The sequence below is a fragment of the Anser anser genome (assembly GCF_964211835.1).
Source record: "Anser anser genome assembly, chromosome: 1".
Lineage (NCBI taxonomy): Eukaryota > Metazoa > Chordata > Aves > Anseriformes > Anatidae > Anser > Anser anser.
Window position 1 is genome coordinate 96336843 of NC_139720.1, and position 21823 is coordinate 96358665.

General features: G+C 38.3%; 1 protein-coding gene across 7 annotated transcripts in view; it reads right to left on the reverse strand.

The window, feature by feature from the left end:
- Nucleotides 1-21823, reverse strand: part of CFAP44 (cilia and flagella associated protein 44) — an 80968-nt gene that overhangs the window by 12458 nt on the left and 46687 nt on the right. For 5 of the 7 annotated variants that reach the window (XM_083820454.1, XM_083820452.1, XM_083820455.1 and 2 more), the window contains 19 exons: nt 21529-21639; nt 19662-19814; nt 18441-18659; nt 17817-17962; nt 16619-16889; nt 14498-14553; nt 13900-14062; nt 13439-13569; nt 12308-12501; nt 11743-11908; nt 10928-11105; nt 8243-8746; nt 6647-6850; nt 6026-6218; nt 4914-5024; nt 3417-3547; nt 2162-2278; nt 1050-1251; nt 182-342 (listed from right to left, as the gene is read on the reverse strand). In XM_083820454.1, the coding sequence (XP_083676580.1) occupies nt 182-342; nt 1050-1251; nt 2162-2278; nt 3417-3547; nt 4914-5024; nt 6026-6218; nt 6647-6850; nt 8243-8746; nt 10928-11105; nt 11743-11908; nt 12308-12501; nt 13439-13569; nt 13900-14062; nt 14498-14553; nt 16619-16889; nt 17817-17962; nt 18441-18659; nt 19662-19814; nt 21529-21639 (3411 nt within the window). Of the gene's footprint in view, nt 1-181; nt 343-1049; nt 1252-2161; nt 2279-3416; nt 3548-4890; nt 5025-6025; nt 6219-6646; nt 6851-8242; nt 8747-10927; nt 11106-11742; nt 11909-12307; nt 12502-13438; nt 13570-13899; nt 14063-14497; nt 14554-16618; nt 16890-17816; nt 17963-18440; nt 18660-19661; nt 19815-21528; nt 21640-21823 lie in introns of those variants that run through there. The other 2 variants (XM_083820453.1, XM_083820458.1) reach the window with 2 other exon arrangements.

The following is a 21823-nucleotide window of genomic DNA, read 5'->3' on the forward strand; positions in this document are numbered from 1 at the left end:
GAGTCATGATGGGACATGGAAATCGGACATTCTGGTCAACTTGGTGACAGGAGAAAAAGAAAAACAAAACACAAAAACGTTCACAAAAAATGTTAGTGTAGCTATTCAGCCCCAGCAAATGAAGCCTTAATAGGACATCACAGTCATATATATATGCCCCCCTCATATTCCTGCTCCTTACCTCCCACTCTTTGAGTTCCTGGGAGTGCTCATATTCTTTCTGCATTATTTCTACTTCCAGCTCTTCCAAGCATATGTTAACAGAGTGTGCTTGAACTGCTTCAAAATCAACCATCCGGCCAAACTTCAGCATCATCAGCTGATTGCATTCCTCTTCCAGTCCTAAAAGAGGCACAAATGGTAGAACTGCTTTTCATTGTTTAATAAGAATTTACCTCCAGCTTTCTGTCTGAGCTCAGTGGTATATGCTCTAGAATAAATAATTCACTCAAAGCCACACAGAAATCACAACTGAATATTGCCATTGGTTATTGCCTGTGACCACACCTGTGTTGTCAAGAAGCCACGCTCTTAGCCAGTCCTAGTGAGCCACCTCCACACCACGGACTATAAAATGCTTCAGTGGGTTGGCAGAAGGGGGTTCAGTGGTAGTAGACACCAGGACATCTCTGGGTCTGGTCCTCCGTTTTATGTTTGTAAATGTTTTGAATAGAGATTTTATCATTCTTACATTACACGGAGGAAATTGCATAAAAAGCTTATGTGGCTTTGCAGAAAGAACTTTTTTCTAGCAGTTCCTGTTTAGAGCCAGAAATAGCAATTGTGTATCCTGATTCCCAGCATCTCACCTCAGTCAGCTCTCCTTTTACTAAGTGCCCAAATTATTTAACATAGCCTAATGACGCTGCAGTGCAGAACTACCAATACTTCATCAGAACAGTCCACTCAATCCACTCTGGTTTATTTTCTGCAGTAACCAGCTGTGACATTTGGGTGAGAGTAAAGACAGACATCTGCTGAGTTACCCACACCCAGAGAGGGAACAAAATGAACAATAAAGGCTGTGTTGTTTGGAGTCTGTTACTCACGGCGAATATTTATCTCCATCTCCTTTTTGTCCTGGATAAGTTGCTTATGCTGCTGCTGTGCCTTCTTATACATCTCTCTCTGCATTATCTTTTCATTACGTAGGTCCACAATTCTCTTCTGCAGATACTCTAAGGACTGGTTGGTAAATACCAGAGCTTGGGAAAGGTCACTGGGTATCTCCCCATTAACGAAGTACTCCACCTGTCAGAAACAGAAGTTAGCCATAAGCAAGGCTAATTTGACTTGTTAAGGGCACCGAAGATCACTCTGGACAAAAAATGCATAAGAGTTTGAAAACTAATGAATGACGTAATAGCGTGGGCACAGTTCTCATGTTTTGGGCCAGGGAATTACTACCACTCAGAAGCTAAAAGGCTACTTAGAGCTGTGATGACTCCCTGTATACAAAGCTGTTTTCCTTTCTATAGCACTGAAAATAAAGTAGAGTAGGGGACTCCCTGTTGAGTGTCTCTGTGCTTCTGAATGAGCTGGGACCTGCAGAATTGCATAGCTGGACCTGGGACTCTTCTGTCTTTCTTACCAACATTTTAATGCAGGTAGAGAGAACAAATGGAGAGAGCTGAGTTTGCTTCAGAGGTGTATGAGTCACAAGAGGCAGAAGCCTATGTTTTCTCTCTGAGGACAAGATTCAGCCCAGAGGAAATAACAGTATTGTCTTGAGTTTTCATCTTCATTTTCTACTAATCATCCCTGGGATAACAGCTGCACAGATGAATACAATTTGCCTACAGTTCGGCATTCTTGAATTGGGAAAAACTCCCATTACTTTCAGTAGTTTGTTGTTGTTTTTGTTTTCAGTAGAATATTGGCAGACAGACCTGAAGAAATATTCCATGCCAAACCTATAAAACACTTGAAGGCTGCACGCGTTTCAGCAACGTGCTGCCCCTACCTGTCCTTATATGAAGGAAAACAAACCTAGAGGAAATAGCAGTATGAAGTTCAATTAATGGCACTGTCACTCCAAGGAGACTGTAGTAAATTAGGAAGTAAAGGCCCAAAAAACGAATAACACTACTGTTTAGATGTACACAGGCCATTCTGCACCTGCCAAAAGTAAAAGTAATAAAAACACAAAATCTTGAATTACCTGATGAAGTTTCAAAGGCACAACTACATATAACTCATTAAATTTCTGCTGCTTTTCCCACTGAAAGGTGTCCAGTTCCCTCTCTGCTGTGTTCAGACTGGCTTCTATTGCTTTTGCCTGCAGAAAGACAAATTGTGGACAGACAAAATCTTACAGTACTCAAATACACAAGACAGCAAGGATCTGTGTTAGAGTCCTTGATCTGAACGAAAAGAAGCATGGAAAAAAATCCTCTTTTTTTCCCATGTAGTATAATAGATGAATTTCATAGGTTAACATGAGGCTCATTTCTGTATTTAAACAAAATTCTATGCTGAATACTTTTGTACACATGTACACATATATATCTCCTTACTTGAGAGGCCCCATATGTATCAAGAGCCAGTTGCTTTGTTTAGTGTCCAATACACTTCTAGATTAACAGAGTCTGCAAGATATTTTTTATTGTTTTATGCCTGGAAATGCTTATTGATTCTGCATGAGAAAGAAACAATTCAAACTCAAATGTCAGACCCCAGGGTGAATATGTGGCAGCTGGCACTTAGGAAAGCCTTTAAAAACTAAACAAAAAACGTTGTAAGTTAAGCATATTTGCTGGGACATTTTTGAGACACAATAAAAGCAAGCCTTGCATAATGGTATTTTGGCAGAACTCTCTCTCTATCCCAGAAAACCCTTTAAATTGAGATATTTTTGAATTAATATAAATCAAATGTCTTGATGAATGCAGGAGCTCAAAAAAGCTAAAAGGAAAACTTGCACCAAGTGAGTTTATTCAATAATTACTATGACAAAGAGCAGAAGAAAATAACTAAAAGCAAAAGAAACAGATGGAAGGATAGCATTTTTATGGTTTATTTTAGTGTGCATTTGTGTTAGGGCGACTCTTTATATTCTCCAACCCCATACACATGCACACAGGATGGGCCAAATTGCACCGGGCATTGCATCTGAACCAGAGTCTGGTTTCTGCTGCTGCACAATGGTTAGACAGTTGGGAAGAAACTGGACCTAAAACCTGGATCCAGCCCCCTAACAGCTAAGGTCAGACCACCTTGATTTACTCTTTCCAGGAGGATGGGTGACCCATGGTGAGCTGCCTCCTGCCTGTGTGCTAGCATGGTTATCTCTACCCGAACTGAGGCCACATAAAAGGTTATGATTTCCATTTTAAATCTTAGCCAAAATCAATAGCACAACATTTTCATTGTACTGGAGCCAGCTGATGCTTTCTGAGAAGACAACAGTACCATACCTTTTTGACCAAGACATTATATTCCTTTCTGAGGTTAGCAGCAACTCTCTTCTCCTTTGTTAAAGCTTCCTGAATGTCTACCCGCTTCTCCCGGAGCTGGATGGTGTTTTGGAAGAGCGCCTTATCACAGTCTGAGAAGGAAAGGGTCAGAGGATAGCTTAGTTTCATTACGACTGTACAGTAGTTACAAGCTTGAGCTAGTAACTTCTCCTAATGTGCATGTTGCCCAACATTCCCCATAGTAAGACCATGCTCTTGGTCCCTTAGAGCTTTGTCAGAACTTAAACCCTATGGGCCAAGTTCCTCCATGAGGGGGTAGATGTCTTGGATGGATCTTTTTTCTTTATATTCAGTCAAGACAGTTTGTTTCCAGAAGTAAGACTAAATGCATCAAATAAGACTAAATGCATATTAAAGCCAAGTGCTCAAAAGTTAGCCTTTGTAACTAATTCAGTCCCAGTAATTAATACACGTTCCATTACAATCTTTAGTTACGTGAACATGTAGTTGTTTATCTGTGAATTTCTACCTGGTGCAGCAAATTCAGTCATACTAATTAATTCAGCATTACCAACAGAAATCAATTCACATTAAAAAAAAAAATAGGCAAAGCAAATTACACTTAAAGACTGCATACGAAGAGGTTAATGCAACATGTCATTTCCCCATTAAATCAGTAATTTGGATTTTTTCAATAAAAAGTAAAAATGCTCCACATTTCTTCCCAACATTTCACTGAAAAAGGAGATGGACAAGGAGTTAAGAAAAAATTCAATTTATGAAAATGATGCTAAAATCCAATGTGAAAAAAAAAAAAAAGGTAATTTATTGGTAAATTCTAGCAGAAAAAAAAAAAGCAGTGTTGTTAAATGGTCACTGATATCTCACTCAAAGATCTTAAAAAAAAATAGTTAAACTCCTACAAAAGAAAAGAAGAGGTTGCTTGCTTTTGCTGAATGAATGACTGAATTAATGAATGCAGAGGATTTTGCAAAGCTCCTACCTTTTCAGATAAGGAGGGAAGCCTAGAAACATGCAATTACTGCATAAATCCACGAGGTGGTAACAAAGAGCTTAATTTAACATTATTGTAGTGTCCCCCCAGAGCTTCCCTGAACAGGGATCCAGCTAGGCCTGGCGGCAGGTTTCCAGAGAGCAGCTGCAGCCTCACTCCAGCTCCGCTTCTGTGAGGAGCCTTTTCTCTCCAGAAAACAGCCATGAAATGCTGAATGGTTCTTTACATAAAATAATTAATTTTTAGCACTTAGAGAAGTTTTATTTTTCCAAACTTTTTAATTACTGTACCCTATACTGTCAGCGGTTTCATTATCTTCACTGAGATTTCCTGGGGACAAATGCTGCACTCAGGAGGACCGCACACATTCTGTCCCTTAATGGCATTAATGTGAGGTGAATAATGAAAAATCCCTTTTAAAAATACAATACTGTCCCTAAAGCTCAACAAGTACTCAACCCAGCGAAATGCTATCTTAGTACTCTTTGGACAAACGGAGACATCAAAGACTTCATCTTCAGATCTAGAATCTTCTTCATCGCTCCCCAAGCTGGACTCTTCATCACTCTCCCATTCACTCCCATCTTTCTCATCTGGAAGAAAAGGACAGTACTGCTGACTTGCAGAACACCCCTCAAATTCACTAGCTGTGCATTATGTGAATGTGCTGGTGAACACAATAATCAACAAAAAAGCACCCTGATAATATGTGGCTCCAGGCACCCTTTGCCTATTGCATTAATTTGATAATTTAACAGAAAGGAAAAAAAAAAAAAAAGTGGGGGAGAGAGAGATCAAAAAAGTGGGGGAGAGAGTAGTGCCAAATGCACGAACACAGGCACATTTTTTGAGATTTTTCTTCAATTTTTCCTCTCTTTATGTGTGTAAAGAATTTGGAATTTAAAACTCGTAGGTTTACCACTCTACTATAGAGATTAAACAACCAAGCAAAATACACAGAAGCACAAAACTGTCACAAAAGCATCACTGTTGATTGCACTTTTTGCTAATCATGTCCCAGTGGAAATCAAAAGCCAAGTCAACGAGAGGGTGCAAGTGTTTTAGCTCAGTAAGACTGCCTAGCCTTAACAATTAAAACCTAGTCACTAAGATAAATGAAATCCTTTCACAATATGTTTAGTCGTGTGACTAATAGATGATTGCAGATTAGGTCTATGATCTCTCATTAGTCAATGGACAGATTAAAGGAGAATGTCACCAATGTGGCAGACTAATCACTTATCCATAGCTCCCATTGGCACAGCACAGGAAGCAGCTATTTAAAGCTTTGCCTCTTCTTCATACCAATTATCAATCCTCAATATTGACATACAGGAAGTACGTTGTAGGAACTGTGATCAGACCAAATATAATCATGTTAGAGGCTGAATTACACTGTTGTTATCATTCAGGTTGGCTTCCATAGAACATGGGGTGGTACAGAAACAAAACCCGGGTAGGTCTAATCTATTTGTTTTTTTGAACCAAGTTCAGTATTGCATGTATCCAGGAATCCAGCTAGACTGAGAGACATTTACTTTACTGCACAGAAGTATGTGCAACAAACCCAAAAAATGAGAAAAGTATCTCCAACCTGCTTCTCTTTCTACTTTTTTTTCCATGCACTTCATTTTCTTCTTCAGAACCTTGGTCAGAAAATGGGCAAACTTGTTGTTTTCTCCAAGGGATGCTTGGAAGCTGGCATAAAGAGCTTTCTTACATTCCCGAAGCTTTACAATCTCAGACTTTCTATCCTCCATCTGTGCAAGGTAGCTGTTCAATTTTGACTAAGCAAACAAAAAAATCTTCTTTAGTCAACAGGCACACAACCTTTGAACTTTTATGTAGGTAAGACGTATCAGTGAAGATCTGGAAATGCAAAACTTGACTTTCTCTCTTTGAATTCCTGCTCCAGTCAAGCAAAACCTAGAAGTATGTTCTTAAGTTAAAGTATATGATTTGTCATTGACTCCACATCATGAAGAAACTATAAAAATACAACTACTTTGACTGTGAAAAGATTAACTATTGGAAGTTAAAAGCAACCATCCTAGGCTGATCACCAAGAGTTTCTTGCTTTTCCAAATTTAGCACTAGATATTAGATCAGTGCTAAAAGGAAGCAAAGAGAAGCCACCATTTATTTGATGCCTTACTTTCTTTTCAGGCCACTCATCAGCAGTATTTTTAAGTCCAGAGACACACGGCCTACATACCTGCATGGCCTCCTGCTCACTGCGGAGGGTGTTAACATGCCCCTGGAGAACATTCTCAGTTTTCTCAACATCCTTCAGGATAAGCAGCTCTTCATACCAAGTGATGTAGCGCAGGTCAGCATACTTCATCTGCACATCCAGCTGCAGTTTCTTGTGCCGCAGGACACGAAGTTCAGCATCAAAGTTGATCACTAGTGAATTGATCTGGAGTAAAAGAGAACTGCAAATGAGGAATGAGGAGAGTATTTGGAGTAGAGTTAAACATGTAAAGCAAGAGAAAGGAGCAGAAGGGAAAAATTCTTTCTGTCAAGTCAACAACTTGCTCATGCTATCCACTAATGATTACTGAAGCACTTAAAAAGACAAAGTTAACTCCAATTGTTTCTATATTCTCAGCACAATAACACAAAAATCACCAGGGCTTCACAGGGATGTTTCGTTGCATCCCACTCCACCCAAAAAGTATTTTACTCTCAGAGAATGTTTTACAGTAGTCTGTAGTACATTTAAGGAGTCCATGTAACAACCCAGACATAGCAATAATTACTGTCTTCTGCCTTGACACACTTCTCTCAGAATACCTGACAGCTCTTCCCTTAGACATTTACAGTTAAATCAGTACTAGCAGCTGCCAACGTGGCCATATACATATGTGATGGTCATAGCAGCATTTGGATATTCTCTCAAAACCTCTATACACATGAACACAAGGGTACCTGTGTCAGATAAAACCAAAGAGTCAATGACCAACAACAGATATTAGAGAAAAGAAGGTATGAAACGGAGCCAACAAGTGAATGCAAGTGAATGGTGATACACCTCTGGCAAGCTCCTCTCTGTACCCTCCTAAACTCTGATTTATGGACATCCTGAGCTTGTAGTACTATGTTTGCATTTAACATCTTGAATGGATTTTTTTCTTCCAGAGTTTATCAAATTGTAGCTACTTCCACATCCAAAGTTCAGTCATTGGTCGCATAGGAACAACAAGCTTTCCACCTGACCATTTCATTTGGTCTCTCTCCTTCTTTTAAGAGCTGATTGCCACTCTCCTTTTCTTATGCTATTCATAATTTTGTCACCTCTGGTACATTCCTTTCAGTACTCCTTTTTCCAGACCAAGGATGCCTTATACATGTAGATATGCCTTTTAAAGAAGCTTTTCCATGACCTTAAACCTGGTATGTTTAAAATTATTTTTAAGACCACAGTGTCAGGACTAGTCATGTTACTTAAAAGCTGAGAACTTCATGAATCATAGCAAAAAATAAGAATCAGATCTATTGCCTGGACTCAAAAAGTGATGAAGAGAAAAAAAATCTAACACGTTATTTGCCTTTTTTTTTGGCCACTGAGCTCATAGTTTCACATAACAATCAATAACAAATTAGAAATCTGATTTTCAATTGATTATAGTCAGCACAGAGGTCACTGTTACAGGTTTATACAGATTTACCCTGTAAATTTGTACTAGATAGCATTTTCCTGAAATTATGAAAGGCATGAGTAGCTGCAGTCCTGAGACAGGAGGAAAGGGGTTCATTTCTGATTGAGTGAGATTGTTCAATATGAAAAAAATAACTTCTGATTTCCTACCTTTTTAATCAAGGAATCCTGCAAATATAGGTTTTTTATCTTCTCCCTCTTTAAAATTTCCAGTTCCATTTCAGTTGGCTCTGCCTTCTCAATCTCAAAAAGCTTTTTCTGCTCTATGACCACAGATGATGTTATTTTCATTGGGTGTTCTCTTGCAGGCTGTGTCATGGGGCCAGACTCTTTAAGGGAAGAAGCCTTTAGAAAGCTACGCCTAAGTGCACCAGATGAGGAAGACCCTTCCAATGGTTCCTGGAGCTTTGCCTTGGCCTCCTGCTCCTGTTTGAACTTAAGGAGGATGTCAGTGTCATATTCAAATTTTTTTTCTGGACTCTCATCTGGGTGTAACCGAGGAATCGGGGGAAGAGGGAGATGTTCTGATAAATCTAACGCTGCCTGTATGGATTTCAATTCTTGCACTAAACACTTGATTTCATCAATAACAGAAACCTTGAGATCCCGCAAGGACATGATCTGTTTGTTCATATTCACTTTCTTCTTATGAATCTGCAAAGAAAAACAATTTTAGTAGGATTTCCCCAGTGATACTTACATAATATGCACTCTTCCCCAACACAGGTAATGGAGAAGAGGCTTGTCATACTGACCTTCCTTCTTTCCATACTAGCTTTCTTTTCTGTACCACCTCCACACGAGTGTTTTTAAACAGCTATCTTTCTCTCTCTATTTTTAAAAACTGTGGAACCACCTCTCTAACTCTTCTTCAAAAGAAAATAGTAAAAGAGTGGAAATGAGGCTTCCCCTCTCTCTCCTGACTTGATTGTCTGTTTTCTGCACTGCTTCAACATTTCACGTCAAGAAATTCACAAAGACTAATAATTAGCTGTGGGTTTTAGAGGATTAGTCATTTGGGCTGTCTCTCATTAAATACAGAGAGCATCTCAGCTTTGATACACGGCTCTCTTCTCAGGCATATTGTACAATTAACATACCAACAAAGAGAAAATTAGATCTCTTTTAGTATTTTGTAAAGCAAAATTTCCATCCCAAGAGCAAAGGAACTACACCTGAGAGGACCTTTACTGTATGCATTACCAAATGCACAGCTGTACAGAGATCTAGACTTCTTTGACAGTCCTTGAAACAAAGCAGTTATCTCATATAAATGCCAAAGACACTGAAGCAGTCCTTCACAAACATAGGTTCTGGAACGCAGATGTGATTCTCGTCAATAAAATATGTGAAGGTGAAGCTGAAATCACAACCACTGCAGACAGTTAGAAATGGAACAAAGTTCTGAATTTTTGAAGTACAGTTGATAGCAATATTAAAGACAAGAAAGTAACATCCTTTCAAATGCTTTTGGATTTGATAAACAGCCACTAGATGTCCAAAACAAATCCTCTCCAGGCCTTTTAGCAATCTGGAGTGCCAAAGTCAACTCAGAAAATTTTGGCATTAGGTGAATATTTTTCCCCTACTTGAGATGAAGATCTACTAATCCAAGAAGTGACACTTAAATCAGATGTAAAAATAGATTCATAGAATCATTTAAGTTGGAAAAGACCTTGGCAGAATCCTCTCTAATCTTTATGAAATAAAACAATATTATACATCAGGCATCTGAAGTAACTGGAATTCTTCATCTGTATAAATCTGGGATTTACAACTAGAACTATTCCTTTTGCTTGCTTTGGCTTGTCCAACCAAGTCAGGTTAACCACTGGGTATCTAGTAACATCAGCACCACAATCTAGTCCTGGAGCCCAAGCATGAGATTAAAGCAATCCAACAAATTCCCTAAGATTGTGGCATTGCTTCTGTAATGCTGAGACCTCACTGCCAAAGCAATACAGACTAAAAGGAGCCTGAGACTAGGCAATATGTTTGAGAGGATAAGACTATGGAAGATTCATGGCCACAGAATATGACAAACCATGCAGTGAACAGGCTCCTCTCTCAGTAGGAAAGCCTCCATACCAAAAAGCAACTTGACAGTTCCAGGTTAAATGGATACATTTCTTCATTGTTCTTTTTTCTAAAGAAATTCATCATCACTCTTTTACACTCCAGATAAATAAAATGAGAAATAGAAGCTGGGAGTGGGGAAGGGCGCTGGCAGAAGTCACAAGGAAATAGCAAAGTTACTGCACAACATTTGAGCTTGTTGGGTCTTTCTGGTTAAAAGACGTAATAGCTGTAGGAGTTCTGTTGCAGGAAGGCAGTTCCAGAACATCTAGTTTCCTGGAAGGCTCCAATATTTAGTACCCAGAAGCAGTGACTGCTGACGCACATATATGAAGAGGCTATGCTAAAAAGACCTATCTTTGCTCATATCCCTGTTTTTGTAAAGCTATTTCATAGAAGGGATTAGCTCAGTGTGGTAAGGAAAGCATCAGTCACTAGATGGTAAGACTTTTTTTTTTTTTTAAAAAGAATTAAAAGGCACCTTCCTGCTGAAACACTGGAAAATGTAACTACTTTGGTTAAAAAGAGCCATCTGAGAGTTATCCTGGATTGACTCAGTTTTGAGTTTGGTGGAGCATTAGCAGTCCACAAGAGAAAGACTCCTTTGTAACTAAATCTGAATTGACACAGTCTGTCCTTCAATGGCTCTTCCCACAACCACTTCAATTTCCGTTCAAAAAATGTCTTCAGCAATTAATCAACTATTCTTCCTCCTGCAAAACGGCAGAAGTATCTACATCAGTGAATCGGTTTACATACCAACACTTCCAAGGATGCAAGCTGCATCACCTTCTTTTCAGCGTTCATATGTTCGTGCTGAGGGACTCTGTAATCAGTGGCAGTCTTCAGCTTATAACACCCCATATTTTCCCGTGCTTCTTTAATGGCCTGAACATCTTTGGGATTCTCATAATCATCACTAGGTTTGCTCTTGTATCTGGTAGGTACAAAGCAAAGATGAACTTTAAGACAGAAAGCATACAAATGGGGACAAAGTATACAGTACAAAACAGGTTCACTTCATACCTTCTGATGCATGCAGAAAGGCTTGGGAGGATCAAGAAAGTATCACATACCTCTTTCAGAAAACAGTGACTACTTTGGAAAGGATATCCTTGCACATTTGAAAGAAAACTTCAGACATTTCCCTCCCTCCCCCCCAAAAAAGCACACTAGTAGGTAATGGCCTTCATGTGTAACTAACTTAACCCACAACTGTTGCAGCATCTGGTACATCTGGTGCTGGTAGGGTTAATTGAAGAGGTTGACTGTGATGGTTTAGGTGTCCCTAAATCATGATTGATTTAGATACCCTCTTAATCCCTATATGAAGATGCAGCCGCTTAGCTAAATTCAAGTTGTTTAATGTTTTAGAAGAACCATGGAAACATAAAAGCTTTTAATTGTCTCTTGAGACTCTGAGGTACACAAAGCTTCATGTATTTTAATTTCACCCATTAGGAATATAAGAAACTAGGCAGAGATTTGATAGTGCCATATAACAGCTAAATAGGATTGCTTGACCTCAGACAACAGCAAAACTAAAAGGGCACAGAGTCCAATTAAAGACTCACAGTTTTTCCCACTCCGCATTCCTCTTCATTATCTTAGCTTTCATCTCATTGGATTTCTCAGCAATTCTTCTGATTTGCTCACGTTTGCTTTCTATAAAACGTGCTGTTGGCTTTCGGACCTCTGACTTCTTCAGCTTTTCAGCCTCCCCCTCAAAAATTCTAGCATCTGAACCAAAAAATAACCATGTGAAGATGTAAATACCATGCAACACAGTACAATCTTAACTACTGGAAACCCCCGAGACATCTTTTGTAAAGCTGGTGTTAACCAGGATAGTTTCACTTTAGTGGACGTTCTGAACATATTCAGGTTCTTTGAATCAGCTCTTAGTCGAGTTCTACCCACGGTTTTGACAGATGATTGCTGACATTGCATTAAATGCGGAAAACTATGTACATATGTTACAAGTATGTAGGTACTAAAAAACATAACAGTTATATTTCTTTACCCATACCTGGAGGAATTATCATTTCTTTAGCCTGGACTCAGGAAAACAAACTGAGATGAAAGACAAAAGCATATTACTGGTAATCTGTAAAAGCCCATCATTAGCCCTATGCTTACGCTTTGTCTCTCTGACGGTCTCCTTTTTTTCCATCTTTTTCCATGCCCGCTTAAGTACTGTCTTCCTCCAAGACGGATGTTCCTTATCTTGGCAGTACTTCTCAGAGAGTGCTAGAAGTCTATAGGTGGAAATCTGATGATTGCTTTGAATAGCATGAACAATAACAGTGTCAAATTCCAGTGAGGACCGAAACCTGTAGAGCCAAATTAGACAAAACTGTCTGGTGTCAGTAGGTGCAACCTACCATTTTTCCTTCACCAAAAGGACCTGAGTAAAGCAATTTACTTTTTACATATATAATCATTACAAACAAATACAGTAACTACATAACAGCATGATGAAATCTGACACCATCTATTGACTTTTATCTGATCTAGGAATAGAGACGCTCAAGAATAAATATAGTAACACTGCTCCCAATATCAAAACTTATACCAGGTTCTACATGAAAGTATCTTTCATTTTCCATGAGGGGCTGCTTAAAAATATGTTCGTTCAATTCTCCTTTCCAGTTATACACTCTCTGTGACTAAATGGTTTTTGTTATTGTGTATTATTTCTATTGTGCATTTATTTTTATGAATTCATCTTTTGCTATAAGAGCAACCAAAAACACACTTTGTGCTTTAACTTGTGTTCTTGAGGAAGTTAATTTCATAACTTTAAACTGTATAGATAATATTGCGTTAAGAATGACATGGAAGTATTTAACAGACATGCAGCATACTTGAAAAACAGGAGTTTGTTTCATAGGTTGCGCTTCAAAGCTCCAGTAAGAATTCCCGGTTCTTACTGACATTTACTGGCAAAATCCAAGCAAACTTATTCTCCTCCCAACGAAAAAAAAAAGACCACTTTTCTTCTTAAAGAAGTAAATCTGAATTAAGCTATTTCCTTGATATGAACATCTGAATTTTGACCAAGAATTCAAAAGAAGCACACACAAAAATCAATGTATACTCTTGTGTATGTTTCAAATCAAATAAGGACATAATCATAACAGAAGAATATAAATATTTATTATATGAGTGGAAAAAATATATTTTTTTTTCCTTGTGGTAGGTACAAATCAGTAAATAATAAGCCCCATGCAAGGTCAGTGGGAGAGGTAGAAGAAAAGAGGTACTTACCAATTTCGCAGTTTCTGCAGTCCAATCAAGTTTTTCTCATGTTCCCAAGCTAGTTCCTTTTCCACTAACTGGATTTTCTGTGCTGTCTGCCTATTCAGATCCTCAAAGATCCTATGATCCATCTCGTACTGCTGTAAAAACACAGAAAACCCAGCATCACATTATCTTGGCTGCTAGGTTTTGCTAAGAAATATTTTGGGCCTGATGCCAGCATCTCATGCACATTGGCACAATTATTTATTTCAGGAGCTATTCAGATCTCCACAGAGAATCACGTTCCTCCCCCCCCCATATGCTTCTTAAATGGCACAAATCATCAGCTATGATTTAGAAATCCTGGAAAATTATACAGTCAAGTGCATTAACCCATAGCACTAGACATCTTTGGCCCCAACACATAGGGCGGCAACATTTTTAAAAGGTACCTCTTATGGTAAATGACTTTTGAAAAACAAACATACATCTCTGTGCAGCTGCATGTGCTTTGGCAACTCCTGATTCTTCTGAAGCAGAAAAAGAAACTCTTGTCTCAGAGCAGTTAACTCCTCTCTTTTCTTGCTTTTTTTGTCTTCAGCTTCCTTCATGATCCGTTCATACTCCTCTTTCTGCTTGACTTCCTCAATGCTGAAAATGCAAGAAGAAGGAAATGGTATTATCCCAATGGAATAGAGGAAAGATTAAAGTTTATGTAACCTTCTAGATTTCCTTGATGGGCTTCAACTTCCGGTGAACTCAGCGGCCCTGAAGGTAACTTAGGAAGAAGTCCCTTGCTGTATATTTATACAGGCCTAACATAATTGGACTTTGACCTTGACCTTGTGTTGTCCCTGTAGTCTCAAGTTAAATAAGTCTCGGGGTACCGTATTTGAATTACTTCCACAGAAAAGTAGAAGAAATGGAAGGAAAGTCTGACAAAACTTTGTGCGTAATGAGGAAATAATCCAAATTCAGCGTGATGACCTCTTCCTTTCTCTTAAAAAGAAAAAGGAGGTATGTGCTCTGAAGAAAAAGCTGTCAACAGTTGGATATCTCTTTCATCATTATCCGAGCATCTCTTACTTGTAGGCATTGGGATCCTCAATGTCTTCAGTAGCTTTCTCCATCTCAAGACCACTCTGGAATAAAAATGTCTTGCCTTTAAACAAGCAATAATAGTTTCAACAGACAACAAAGGTTTTACAAACATTAAGACAGAACTTCTGTTGCCCCTCAGAAAAACAAAAGAACCTTTCATGATCAATATTGCTCTACTGGTCTTAAATACCAGCCTTTGATGTTTCAAGAACAAGAAACAATTAAGTTGGCTTACATGTAAAAGAACAAATGAAGCTGAGTTCTTGGGGACAGAGAACAGAAATTCTATATCCTCCTCATCAACATTAATGCCTAAATCATTGTTTGTCCCAACTTCACTCTGTCCCATAACATCTTTGGTTCTCCACCCCACAGACCGAATTCTCTTGTCTCCTCTAACTGCCAGGCTGACAAGAGACATCATATCCTGGGCTAATTCCAAGTTACACATGTAATTCATCTGGTTTGCTTCTGCTGACTGTGTAATGGGTTCACAATTATTAGCTGTGAGGAATGACAGATGGATGGACACTGCAGTCATACAAGCCCCATTTCCTTAGGAAATCATGCTCTAAGACAAGAGGGGGGCCTATCACCCTACAGTGAATACAGTGGTACTAAATTGATCTGTAATTTAACTCAATTAGTTTCAGAGGACTTGTATTTGATTCTCTAGGAATCTCATTAAGTTTAATGATGATGGAATTTTTAAAATCTTCCACATGACTTAAAACTAGAATAGATACTTAATGAAGATTTACTTTGATAAGGAAAAAACTCTATTAGGGTGGTCATTAAGCAGCATTGCTAGCCTGCACAATAGCAATTAACTGTAAAGATCTTTATATAGAGCTACTTACATATTCAAAATGATAAAACTGCATGTATGCTTTATAATTGTATATTAATTATTACTTGTAATACAGGAGCTAGCGAGGTTCTGATACCACAGGTTTCCATCATTCACTTAGTTTAAGAAAATACTTTGGAGTCTACTCCTAGTGTTATATATTCTTGCGATACTGGTAAAGAATTCCAACTGGCCATGAATAACTTAACCAAATTACTAAAATCCCAATTTCCTCTGTCTCCCTCACTATGCATCTTTCAAAAACTAGCTACTGACTAATATTAAAAATATTTAAAAGATGCATTTGTTTTATGTTGATGCTTTAAAATTTTAACTGCACCAAATGTATAACCAATACAAATTTAATTGCACATGATAGTACTTCTTTACTCAACAGATCTCATTACTTTTTTCAAGTTAGATAGGTTTCATTGAGGCACTCAAGAGATTTTTTAGTTAGGTGTGTAATTTTGGATAGTTCAATAAAGTCCGAACATGCTACGGTGGGGGAACTAACATCTCTCTTCTTGTGTATTATCAGTAGGACTGTTACCAAGTTCCAGTGTCTACTGTTCAGACACACTAACGTTAAAAAGTTGCACTGTGATTACAGGACAACTGTAAAATCATTACTGCTAGAACTTTACAAGACTGAAAGAGGAACAGTATCGTCATGCTCCGCTATTTTGCAAATTAGAAAAAATCCAACTTTTGAATTGTACAATAAATGGTACCAAAAGCATTGAGAAACTATGCATTTGGCATTCTCCAATGTTATTTCTAGAATCCCCATCCAGAGCAGAATCATACTCTACTGGAATAAAATCAAAGATGGGTATTAAGTTTGCCAAATCCTTGTGGTACTTCCATCCTAGGTATGCCTATGATTATACTTTTGAGCGAGAAAAAGATAGTACAATATGATATATGAACCACACACACTATGTGTATTTGGAGAAAAACACAAAACATTGAAAAGGAGCAATGCAGTCGTATTGCCTGTTTATTAGGGAATGTTTTGCAATAACTCTTCTTCCAAATCGTTTGGGAAACCTCAGCTTTTGCTATGAAAGATCTATGATGTCAAATAATTGAACTGGATTTTGGCCATATGCAGTAGTTTCATAGCAAATAGACCTAATTCAGTGAAAGAAGGTGGCACAGTATGTACGTATTCAGATTTGTTCTATAATCAGAGCTATAATTCTCCATATGATAAAAACAAGAGTTTAGGGGATCTTCATTTAGTGACTTACCCTAGGAGAGGGAATTTTGGCTTTTAGCTCTTTGTGAACATCCTCTGGAGACAAGATGTTGAAGGTAAAAATGTTTCCATCTCCACCACAGGTAATCAGAAACCTATCATCATAACTAGAACAGATCCCCCGGATCTGGCCATAATCATTGTCGTGTACATTGAAGGACCAGTAATCCTTCAGGGTATTTGCCGAGAGGTCTTTATCTTGGAGAGCATAAACCCGCAGTGCTCCATTCTGCATCCCACAGAACATCAATAGTCTGCTGGTACTGTCAGATAAGCAACCAGAAACAATAATAGAAGATAACTTGCAACAACGAAGGCCACAACTCAAAACACGATGCTTCTAAGGAAGAGCTAATCTAGCTGACTAAATGTAGACTTTCCAACTTTTGCTTTGTGGTTGCAAAGTATTTGGACCATCTAAAGTAAGTATGGTACTACTGCAGCCTTTTTCCCAGCTGTTTGCTCAGTACTGTTCTAGCATCTACTGAGTATCGCAGAACTGGTCTCAGCCCTGAATTGGACAGTGTAGAAGACATCAAGTTTAGAGATAAAAAAAAAAAAGTTTTCCCTCCCCAGTCCTCATCTAGTAGGAATGGTGGCCAATTGAAATGCAGCCATCTGTGGATAAAAGTCTGAACTAAACCTGCCTCCTTAGAAGCAATTCATGCCTAGCCTTACAGGGAACCCTAACATTAAGAGTCTGAAAATAACTCACTCTTCCCATTTGTACAGTTCACAGAATGTCCTGAGAAGCCTGTACTCTTTGGACAAGAGAGATGGACTGATCCCTCCATGTTCTCCTCAAAGACTAACTGTGTCCTCTCTTTGCTAGCTAGCAAAGAGAATCAGTGGTCTGGTGATCATAATTTGCAATCCAATTAAAAGGGTAGCAGAGACTTCTGATGGTTCTTCTGGAGCTCTTCAAGCTAGGATGCATAAGCCTTAATCAATACTTAATTAGAAATCAGCCATTTTCATCTTGAAGAGCTTTTAAAGATACTCTGCCAGATACACTGTCCAACTGTGTCCATTATGAATTTTAAATGAAACTCTGAGGAACCAGGGAGAGTTCCTGTGTACTATAACTGATCCACAATTAAAAAGGAACAAAGCAGTGTACCCTTCTCCTTTCCAAGTTCAGTATCATCAAGCTTTGTAACAAAGCTATCTGTTACACTAAATTGTTTTACCCGAAGGAGATCCGGTGGATGGGATTGTCGTCAGCGTCCTCAATAGGAATAACTTCAAAGGGTTCATCATGCCTCTGTTCAGGGTCTTCTTGGTGCTGATTTGAGGAGAATGCACAATGATAGAGGAAACCTGAGTCATATCCACCCTGAAGAGAAGGACCATAAAGAAGTGTTGACAAAAGAATGCTGATGAAGCTGACCAGGTAAATGCAATCTTCTAAATAATTTTTCCTTTCTTAAGTATCTACTGTAGGTTAAGAAATGTTACTTCCAAACAACTAAAGATCCTATTTACCCCTAGAGATAATCTATAATGATCACTGGCAATACAAACCATCCTACCAATATGTTAAATTCTACCTTCTGCTAGTGAGGAAACAGGTTAGCCTTTGTGCCCAATTCAGGCATCACAGAGAATAGTACCTATTTGAAATTTACTGAGTAATCTGAGCTGGAGTGGCACTACTGATTTAATTCAAAAACATCACTGAAAACATCAACTATGACATGAATTCCATGTCCTAGAGATGGCAGGTTTCAAATGAGTTTTCTCAGATACCCAGATGTGAGGGGAAGGTTGCCACATCTTGCAATCCCACCAATATGAAATAAAAATTGATTTACCAAGGAAAGCCAAAATTTCCCTGGTGCTGAATAAAACCCACAGAGAATGGGACTGGGCTCCTCTGGTATGTACAGAGTTGGCAATGGCTCTTCTTCAGGTTCCTCTTCAGGTTCTTCTTCTATGTCCTTTCCCATCTCCTGTTGCTGCTTTATCCATTCAAGCTTTGCTTTCTCCTTCTCCTGCCTTTTTTTTTCTCTCAGTGCAATCTCCTCTTCCAGCTGTTACAACAAGCAGTGAAACACAGAGACATGAAACTGACTGGAGGAATCTAATAAATGAAATCCAAGAAGATCCTGGCATTATATACACAGAATATCCAAAGAAATCTCTTTTACTTCAACTAAGCAGAGATTAACCAGACTTCATGGGAATCTCCAGTAGAAATGCCCACTCCTCTCCTCCGAAGCATTTTAACTCATAGTCCTCAGAAACAGAAACTATTCTCATGCCTTTAAAAATCTACTGCTATATGGACTCTGCAGCTTATGCAATGTATTTCAGTGCTTCACCATCCTTACTGTTAAATAGCTTTCCTTACATTTTATCTAACATATCCTTGTTGCAGCTTATTAATTATTTTTCTACTCCCAGAGGGAAAAAAAAAGGACAATTAATACTCTCTCTCTATATAGAAGCCCTTTCCATTTTTAAAAAGACTTACAGTGTCTCCCAACAATGTTACTCCACTTGGACCAAAAAGCTAGTTCTTATTCAGAAATACATAGATTTCAACAGTGAAGGTTCATTTTTCACACTAAAAAAAATGCCCCTCTTAAGTTATAACAACATAAAAAAATCAGAAATATATAACTGCCCCCCCAAAAAAAAAGATTTAATGTTTGCCTCAAAGCAACCACATGGGTGTTTTATGACTACTCAAAGGAATTTCCTACAGGGCTACCATCAACGACAAGAAACATACTTTCTCTGAAAATTACCAAAATGAAAATATTTTAAAAACTGATGTGCTAACTTCACTTTCACTAACGTCATCTTCTAATTCCTATAGAAATGCACATCATGCTTTCTGTTTTCTACTTGAATAAACAAACAGTAACTTGTAAATCCAAATGTTGTAACACAGCCACAGATGGACTCTACCTTGCCTTCCTCTCTAAGAAGCTTAGCAAAAATTGTATGCTTTAATACAGGGAGTAGAAACTTTTTAAAGGTAGTTTTGTCCTCTGAACATGAAATTCCTCCACAGGAGAGTACTTTACCTTGATTCGGGATTTAATACTATAAAAATGAAAGTACTGTGTTGGCAGGTTTTTGATTTGGTAGGTGGATGCTGTATCCTGTTCCTCAGGGACAGGGGCAGGAACCTGGAGAACAAAGCCATTCTCACAAAGGATGAGCAGCATGCTCTCCACCTGTACAAAAACACATAAAATACAAGTATGGGGCAGGTGTACAAATGGAATTGGGAGAAAGGGGAAAAAGTCAGTAGATGAACGGGTACAAAACCAAGCTCTAACCAGGAGGCATTAACCCTTAACTGTGCTGTCATTTAAGTGGACACTTTTAAATGGATGCTAGAAATCAGTGACCCTCTCATATACTGTGTATCGCAGGCAAAGTTAAAGAATTGAAGTCCTTGCCATATACAAAACAACTATCATTCTGACACCACCTAGCTAGGAAGCATCATGATGATATTTTGGGATTTTGGTTAAATTGAAGGGTAGATCTGACCCACAAGTTAGGAGGTGAGATTTTATTTTGGTAATTGCTTGAAAATTTGTATGTTTCTATACTACCTAAATCCCTTAATACCTTCAAGACTGGGCTGGGAATCTTGCCAGATGCTATTTAGCTTTGAGTTTGTTTGTTTGTTTTTTAATTGCTGGTACCTGTCAGGTCCCGTAAAATGCCAAGTAAGGAAGAATAGCCAAGGTGAAGGTAATATTTTTTTAGTTTTGAGAGTTTAAAAGGCAAGTCTTTATGTAGTTTCAATTTTCATAAGCTATCTGGAGAACAGAGAGAGTCTTATTTATCTGAACCGTCACTAAAAATGTGCAGACGGGGTTATATTAGAGTTGCTATGGAAACCTTAGCTAGGAACGATATGGTTCTTGTATAAAATTTCAGCCTTACAAACACATTCGTTAGATTTATAGTCTTTAATTACCATGGTGCTTATTTCAAAGAGGAAAAAAAATACTCAGATGCTTTAATCATGTTCAGCCAGTGTTCATATCCAGCAGTGGAGACCTAATACCGATAAACACAATTACTCAGAAGAATCTGAAAAAATCAAACACACATTGTGTGATTTTTAATAGTAGGGAGTATCTTGTCCTCAAGGAAAGGATCCAAAATGTCAATGTCAGACCAAGATCTATCATTTCTATAGTAAGACAGAGTTCATACCAGCAAGAGTTCTTTTGCCAGCACAGTTTTTATCTGTTCTCGCAAAAAAGCAACAGCTAAAGTTTGCTGCTGCACACCATTTTAATGCATCCTGGTGGCCACTTAGTTCATTGTATTTAATACTGACAATCTCCCTTCTAGATAAGATTACTGGATTGACAAAAAAATTCACAAGTCACTCTAACCTCATCAGACTTTTAAAATAAGTATTAGCAAGAATCTATTTGAGTATGTCACTGAACAACTTCAAATAGAGAGCATAAGTTCTGAGAAATACCCAGAAGTTTTCTGAAAGCTTTGTCTGCAATTGCAAATGCCTGTTTTAACATCAGCAAGAGGCACAGGCAATAATACTCAAGCGATGCTTTTCTCAAAAACAACAACAACAACAAACACATTCCAAAAGTTAAGGCACTTGTCAGCTCAAGGCAGGGACTCAAAACACTAAGCAAAATTCTGTGGTTTACATATGTTTCTGCTCTTGATTATCCAAAGTCCAAATATGTCCAAATTAACTGAATCAGACATACAGCTACACAGGATCTATCTGTCATTCTGAAGCAGCATGCAAAACAAAGCAGCAAAACATCTTTTGCACTGTCTATAGAGAACATGGCTAGAGTGATTGATCTTTGTCTGTTTTCATTGGAAGTTCTTTTCAAAATGACATTCTGACACTGAAAGGAAGGAAAAAAACAAACATGCATTACTCACATGAGAAGGTGGAGACCACTGTAACGCCTGCACAGGCCCGGGGACACAGATGAATCCAATTGGCTCGTATTTGTCTTCAACAGCAAAAAAGAAAACTGTTTTGTCTTTACTCTGATGAAAAAAGAAAAAAGAAAAGAAGAGATAATGACTGAATGAAAGTGACCAAAACTGACCAAAAAATTTGTAGTACTGTATGAAATACGTACTTCAGATGTTTTGTGGCTAGACACGGGGACCTACAAGTGCCTTGGAACTTAGAATTGGATTTCCATGGTGATTACAGTAGGAAGGGGAA